Genomic DNA, 7354 nt, shown 5'->3' with positions numbered 1-7354 from the left:
TAGGCCGTTTAGTGAATCTCATGGCCTTCTCAAAAAATAATAACGCGTTAGACTCTTTAGGCGCGGCTTAATTAAATCATATTCTTAAATTCGGGTGCACATTGATGTGACCCAAATCCAAATCTCAACGAAGTCAAAATGTGTTGACGATCACGGGCGCATTGATTGTGACGTGGTTCGAGATGCATTTTCACGACGTTGCAATTCTATAAAAATAAGTGATAATGATAAAAGCGGTTTAAACTTAATAAAAGCACGTAAGTCATAACATGTATTTAAATCAGATATTTAGCCATTATAACAATTTAAGCGACCGTGCTAGAACCACGGGATTCGAGGGTGCCTAACACCTTCCCTCGGGTCAACAGAATTCCTTACTTAGAATTTCTGGTTCGCAGACTTCATTTGGAAAAGTCGAAAATTTCCTCGATTCGGGATTCAAGATAAACCGGTGACTTGGGACACCAAAAACCAAACCTTTCCCAAGTGGCGACTCTGAATTAAATAAATAATCCCATTTCGAATATTGTCACTTAAATTGGAAAAACTCCACCACCCGCGCATCTTACCCTTCGGGGCGGGGCGCGCAAAAAGGAGGTGTGACAACTTTAATCCATAATTTTGGATAGTTGGGTGATCATATTAGTAATGAACTCAGCCAAAACTTATAATTTGGTAAACAAAACTTTTCCTTCATACTATTGCTATTTTTTGTAAAACTTAAATTTTGAGCAAAAATAAAATCTTACCTTGTTTTCGTAAATAAATATAATTATTAAAAAGATCATTAGAAATTCTAAGAAAAGTTAAATAATAATTTATTAAGCTCTAGAAATCAATATTTTTAATATCTTTAAATTTTCTAAAAACTCAGAAAATAATAAAGAAAAGCTAAGAGAAATTCAAGAAACATTTCATTTTGTATATCAACAATTGATTTCTGCAAACTTAGAAAAATTAATAATTGTATGAAAAATTACATATGTACTAGACGAAAAATCTAAAATTTTAAATGTCTATCTTTGCTTATATATTATTAAATTTTACATGTATTTAAAATGGTGTTATTTAATTAAAGTGTGTTACGTAGAAGATATTTATTAAAGTACATGTTTTAAGACAGATTTCAGTAGGAGTTATCCCTCAGGTTTAGTGCATTGAACAAAACAATGCCAAAGAAACCCCTATAAACAGGGCCAGTATTTCAGTAGGAAATCATACGATTTGCAAATATGTTATTGTTACAAGTCAATTTTCTCAGTAGAACTATTCTTCCTTCGCGCTTGAACTTCCTTAAATGCAACAAAACCAAAAATATTAGTGCAGGCAAACTTCCAGCTTCGAGATGAATGCTGGAAAGGAGAGATTTTGAGTTGCAAATCAAAATAAGCATCTTACGCCTCTGACAGGGCAAACATAGCAACCATAAGCAGCCTTCTCAAAATCTATTGAAGGCAAAGCGAGAGAGTTTTTATGATAAAAGTGACACAATTGCTTAAATTACTTTTTGAAGTTACATGCCTTCAAGCCTTCCAGGCGAAAAGAAGAATAACAATTAAATCAAGATGTATCGGGAACAAGTAAGAACGAAAAGATAGCAAATTACAAACAGCTAAATGAGAGAGAACTTGTTCTTCAACTCAATAGCTGAGTAGGTCTACATCTGTTGAGCTCGAGCTTAGCGTCATGTCCCAATCATCATCTCAGCTTACACTAAAACCCCGAATCTTCCCAGACAGATTAATAAGCTCCTGTAACCAGTTTTCCTGAATTCTGAACCAAAACGAGTTTTCAAACCTTTTTGAGACACTCCCAACCAAATACACTACATGAACGACAGTTTCTGCTACCAATCATAATTCCTCCTCCACCTATCGTGACTACTGTTGCCAAATCGAGATGCTGAAAACCTATGATGATGATATTTGCCCGACCCATAAGAAGCTGAATTATCAAAATCACCAGATGCTGAAAACCTATGGTGATGATATTTGCCTGACCCATAAGAAGCTGAAGAATCAAAGTCAAGCCTGTTGGACTTTCTAGATGAACGAGAACCAGAAGCATGACCACCACTACTGAAGTTAGAAATCTTAGCTCTCTTATTTCTAGGAGTTGAAGGAGATCTCCAATTATTGGGTTGAGGAAAGTCTTCCGGATCATCCGGGATCCAACCACCCTTTCGTTTCATCTGATAGCCTGACATATATCCGCCTTCATTTTTTCCTTTCTTCTTCCATGCCCTACCAAAATCACGAGGTACAGACCTGAACTCATTTTGCTCTTTTCTTTTCTTGTGAACTTTCTTCTTGGGGGTTGATAATTCATGATTTCGCTTATTGACCTTTAGACACACAGCAGTAAAACAATAAGGTTTCATTATGAAGATAAGATATAATATAGCAAAGGACAACTAACCTAAAAAGGAAAACGACACAGAAATGAAAAGGAAAAGAAAAGCAGATTTCAAACATGAATACAGTAACTTACTCTACTGGAATTAGTGCATTCCCGTGCAAAATGTCCTCCTTCACCACACCTATAACAGGGATTAAGTGACCCAGTACCGCTAGTCTCCCCACGAGATGCCGTGCATGCCTGTATGGGAGATCATGTCAGATAAAACGCAAGCACAAAAATTAGTTCCTAAATAAGGAGAAGCAAAAAACACACATACAGAGACACGTATAACTACAAGAGCATTAACTTACCAAACCAGTATGGCCTAGTAGACCACATCTGTAACAGGAAAATTCTCTCGGACCACTATCAGGGTATTTTGCACAGCAAAGATGGCCAAAACTCTTACAGATGTAGCATTGTATTTCCTTCAAAGGCAACAGGAGAAATCTCTAGGTCAGAACAACACAACATAAATCTCTAGGTATCGAAGTGTCCTCAGTAACACACCTTTAGATCATCAGCATAATAGTTGTTCCTGCATGAAAACATATCATGGCCAGAATCCCCACATTTTAGACATATTTTAGTACTCTGGGATCCTCCATGGCTTCTCTCGGGGCAATCACTTGCACGATGACCTCCTTTTTTGCAGATGAAACAAGCTTTGCCCTGCCAAAGAAAGCAGAGTGCATAACTTACTCTATAACCAAAATGGGAAAAATAGGTGTTTTAAGATCCACAAGAAGTATCACAATGTCATGATCAAGGAAACACAAAATTTCAATTTGCACTCCCATGGATATTACCTTGTTAGCCTGTGTAACCTAAATCGTCTGAGACCCTATCACTGGCTACAGAAGACTTCAAATCATGCTATAATGGCTGATCCATGATTTTGCCAACTATCCAAAATCCTATCAAACTAAAAGCAAGAACAATTTTGCTTCCCTGATTGAACTGAAGACACTACAGTGGCATATCCATGATTAAACCATCAGTCAATCAGCTACTGCTCAATCCCATACTACCTGGGGTCAGCTATACAGAATTTAAAATTCTGTAGTTCCTGGAGATCAAAGATCTAGATTGAATGGGCTTTGAGGCTCGCACGGCTCTACCCTAAAACAAGGACTCCTCCAACACATTCCAATAATTAGGGAGACAGAAGGGAGATAGAGGGAAGGACAAAAGGGAAGAGAGATAAGGGTTTACATGCGATTATGATACTGCCCAAATATGTTACAGTGACAGGACAAAGCCGCACATACATGCGAATACCATTTTTTATGCATCATATACACAAACAACAAGCTCCTCACCTAAAAGAGGTTTTCCCATAAGACCCTGTAATGCAGTCTCTCATTCAATGCAAAAATATAAAGGATACACCAAGAATGCTGAAATCATAATTCTCAATTTTTTTTTTTGCAAATTCCAGCCTACCATTGGAAGCAGAAATCCTGCGGGATGACAGGAAAGTTGCACCATAACACGCTTCTAATAGAATCTTTAATTTTTGGATTAGATGTCCATGTACATATTTAGACAGCTTACAACAACAACAACAACAACAACAAACCCAGTCCAATCCCACAAGTGGGGTCTGGGGAGGATAGTGTGTACGCAGACCTTAGTCCTTACCACAAATTTAGACAACATAATGTGCTATAATGGCAAAAGGTAGATAGTGCCGTCGAACCTTGTGAAAGAGGTATGAAAAACTCAGTTGCCTAATTGTCCACTTAGCTATGCCTAGCAAAGCTAGTTTGCAAGCCAAAACCTTGACCTCCAGGAAAAAATCCAGCAACATAATCACTGAGCTAAGATTCAATCATCATTATGATTTCAGAGATCCTTTCACAAATATTTTCTTCGTGACTTGTCCAAAACACAAATTCGGAATATGAGTGTCAAAAATACAACAATAATGTGTTAACAAGGTTGTTAAGACAGGTCCAAATCACGTAAAAGCATATATAAGAGGCACTCTAACCATGTGCTTAGATCATGAAACGCAGTTCAGGATGTTTGTCTTCTTTTTCCCCATCAGAACATAGGGTCCTAGGTCTTTGATTAGCACATGTTTTGAGGGATCTTCAGCTTGGCTTATTAGTGGAAGATCCCATGTGCATAACTTAACAGTCTGTTTGGTTCTCTATAAAAGATTTGTGGTTTATATGTGTGGAGGGAAACTTCCAAAATGCTCATTTACCTCAATGGTAATATAAGAATATACAAGTATGATAATTTCCCGTTGAGAAGACTAATAAGGTGGAACTAAGATAGCACGAGCAGTATGGAGTCACATATTCAAATAGAAGAGTAAGCAATTTTCTCCACTAACCTTTGTGCAATGTTTAGCATTATGTTCGAAACTCCCACAAACAAAACATGGCTTCTTACGTCTAGCTGAAGTACAGTTGACTGCAGCATGACCCTCTTCACCACAATTATAGCATGTTCCCCAACTCTTATCTGGAGCATCAAAGTACCTAGGGCCCCGCTGAGATCATGTAGCGAATAATAAAGATGTAGGACCAAACCAGGCCATTTTTGGATTACTGAAAAACAACACTGCAAATCATATTACTTTAACTCACAAGAAGCCTACGTAGAACAGCATTGTCAGGGACCTCAACAGGAGTCTTTTCAGCTGCACTATCATCAATATTCATAGCTATAGTAGTATCAGCATTTTGCTCTTCCTTTACTTTGTACTGCTAACACATTCAAGAAGAAGAAAATAGCAGTGTAAGAGATCACAAGCTGAATATTTAATCCATATTATGGTTTCTAAGACACAAGCAATACTTTCAATAACTTCCAACAACAACAGCCACAACCCAGTGTAATCCCACAAGTGGGGTACTTTCAATAACTTCCAAATTAATATAAAACAAACTACAGTTTAACCTTGCAAGTCAAAACAGAAAGGGACAGAAATATAAAGCAGAAATTAAAGTGGTAGTAATTAGTATTTATTCCACCAAGAGTAGGGGTGTCACGTTTAGATCATTAAAATGTAAACCACCTAACCTTGGGCAGCTTGGGATGGGAGTATATTCATGGTACGCCAATTTGGGCACAACCCAAATAAACCTATCTAACATTGCGATCAATTTCGGCCATACTGATTATTGACAAAAAGAGAACTCATCAAAACACAATGAAAAGAATGTTTTGAGGTTTTTCAAGTTTGATATAACACCATGATGAAGAAAAACAGTCTTTTTTTTAGTTTGGTTATTGTAATTAAACAAATTATAATAATCAAACAAGCAATTTTAGAAAGGTTCCGAGTATTGTTTCACCGAATTGACCCAACTCATCTCAATCCGAGCAAACTTTGGGTGAGTTATGAACCAACACGTTTATGAGTCAACCCAATTTAACCTGCCAAATTTAGTCTACCCCGTCCATTTGACGGTTTGGATAGAAAAGAATTTGTCTTGCCTTTTTAAATTTTTACTCATCTTTGCAAGTTGATGAGGTCGTGACAGGGTGTTCCTCCACATTTAAATGTAAGGTTTTTCCTATTAAACTAACTTTTCAGCTGTTACTTTAATGTTTCCTTCATTACCACCAAGATAACACACAAACTGACAATACAACAAACAAAAATCAAGCAGTAACAGCAAAAATCTAATCGCCAATTAACAGCAGGCAACTTCAGACTACCGGGAACATATCGCTGCAGAAGCTTTTGAAACCCTTGTCTATACCACTTGACACCTAAACATCAAAATTGAAAACGACACCCGATTAATCATCCAAAAAAGCATTTTATTTTATTAATAAGTACAATTTATTTCACTTCTAAATGCTGCAAAAAAAAAAAAAAAAAAAAACATGCTTCCCCCGGCGATTCTCGATCCAAATAAAGTACTTATATTTTTGTCCTTACAATTAATAGCAACATAAAAGATTAATCAATTTTCAACAAAATTCAAACTCACAGGATCCTCTTTGGTCACAATATTTTTGTCCTTCTTCTTCTTGCTATTTGTCAAAATGTCGGATTCTTCCTCGTCGGTGACACTAGAACATGCCCGTAACATAGCCTTCTCTACGATTTTCAAACTGAGATCATCGTTAGCGTCCGCATCTTCGTTTTCTTCTTTTTCCTCCTCGCTGCGCATCAAATCGGGTTGGGAATTTGATTCTTCTTCGTCTATGGCTTCAGATTTCTCCTTCTCCAGCTTACCCATTTGATTCGATAGCTCGTTTCTTCCAAACTGACGGAAATGAGCTCAGGGCGGAAGAGCCGACCAGATATAAACCCTAATCCCAAAAATCCTCAATTATCGACGGGTTGATGGGGCTTTTGACTTTATGATAGACCACCGGAATCCGGCTTGAGTTGGGATTACTACTATGATTATTCCTTTAAATGGGGAAAAAGAAACTAATAATTCCTTTTTTCTTTTTTTTTTCTTCAACAAATTAATAATGACAAAGATCATTTTTAGTCCGCGGTATATAAAATTTATATATTTTATATATAACATACAGAAATATATATGCATATATATATATATATATATATATATATATATATATATATATTCAGTTATTATTTTGAGAACGACTATACAAGGTTATTTTCTCGTACTTATTAATGTGCGGATTGCAGGATTAGTCCGTACATATTTCTTTTCATTTATCATGTTTGCCTCGTTAAATATTTTTAAAAAGGTATATTGTACATAATATAAAAACTTAGAATTTTACCTTTGTTTGTGGAGTGAATAAAAATAGAAAGTTGAATTTATAGTTGTTTTTATTATGAAATATTATATTATGTAGTGAATATCTATAATTCCTAAAGAAATTACTTCCACTGCTTTTTTCAATTAACCTCCCACTACTTTTTACCATTATGATTGTAACTCTCACACCTCCATAACTTCCTCAAGGATCTTCCCTCATCATGATCTTAATAGGTAATACC

General features: G+C 36.2%; 1 protein-coding gene across 4 annotated transcripts; it reads right to left on the bottom strand.

The window, feature by feature from the left end:
• Window positions 1-1417: 1417 nt before the first annotated feature.
• LOC104246079 (protein AIR1-like) lies at window positions 1418-6765 on the bottom strand. Of its 4 annotated transcripts, none has more exons than XM_009801816.2 (8): window positions 6360-6765; window positions 6082-6135; window positions 5004-5120; window positions 4748-4906; window positions 2911-3072; window positions 2712-2828; window positions 2491-2598; window positions 1418-2344 (listed from the first exon to the last, which is right to left on the bottom strand). In XM_009801816.2, the coding sequence occupies exons 1-8, from the start codon at window positions 6609-6611 to the stop codon at window positions 1847-1849; spliced, it is 1467 nt and encodes a 488-aa protein (XP_009800118.1). In that variant the 5' UTR covers window positions 6612-6765; the 3' UTR covers window positions 1418-1846. The 4 variants fall into 4 exon arrangements, with proteins under 4 accessions (XP_009800118.1, XP_009800117.1, XP_009800120.1 ...); XM_009801815.2 differs by having other exon boundaries at window positions 5004-5123; window positions 6360-6759; XM_009801818.2 differs by lacking the exon at window positions 6082-6135 and having other exon boundaries at window positions 5004-5123; window positions 6360-6759.
• Window positions 6766-7354: the final 589 nt, after the last annotated feature.

This window comes from Nicotiana sylvestris, chromosome 6 (assembly GCF_000393655.2).
Source record: "Nicotiana sylvestris chromosome 6, ASM39365v2, whole genome shotgun sequence".
NCBI classification, from domain to species: Eukaryota; Viridiplantae; Streptophyta; class Magnoliopsida; order Solanales; family Solanaceae; genus Nicotiana; species Nicotiana sylvestris.
The sequence above is the reverse complement of the archived record's forward strand: the minus strand, read 5'-3'. Positions and strand labels throughout refer to the sequence as shown.

Bases quoted from the DNA above. Each gene is read 5' to 3' on its own strand.
- LOC104246079 (XM_009801815.2), bottom strand. From the start codon at position 6,611: ATGGGTAAGCTGGAGAAGGAGAAATCTGAAGCCATAGACGAAGAAGAA. The intron at 6,136-6,359 runs GTGAGTTTGAAT...TTTGATGTTTAG, and splicing joins TTGTGACCAAAGAGGATCCT to GTGTCAAGTGGTATAGACAA. The intron at 3,073-4,747 runs GTTAGTGGAGAA...TTTCTTTGGCAG, and splicing joins ATGCTAAACATTGCACAAAG to GGCAAAGCTTGTTTCATCTG.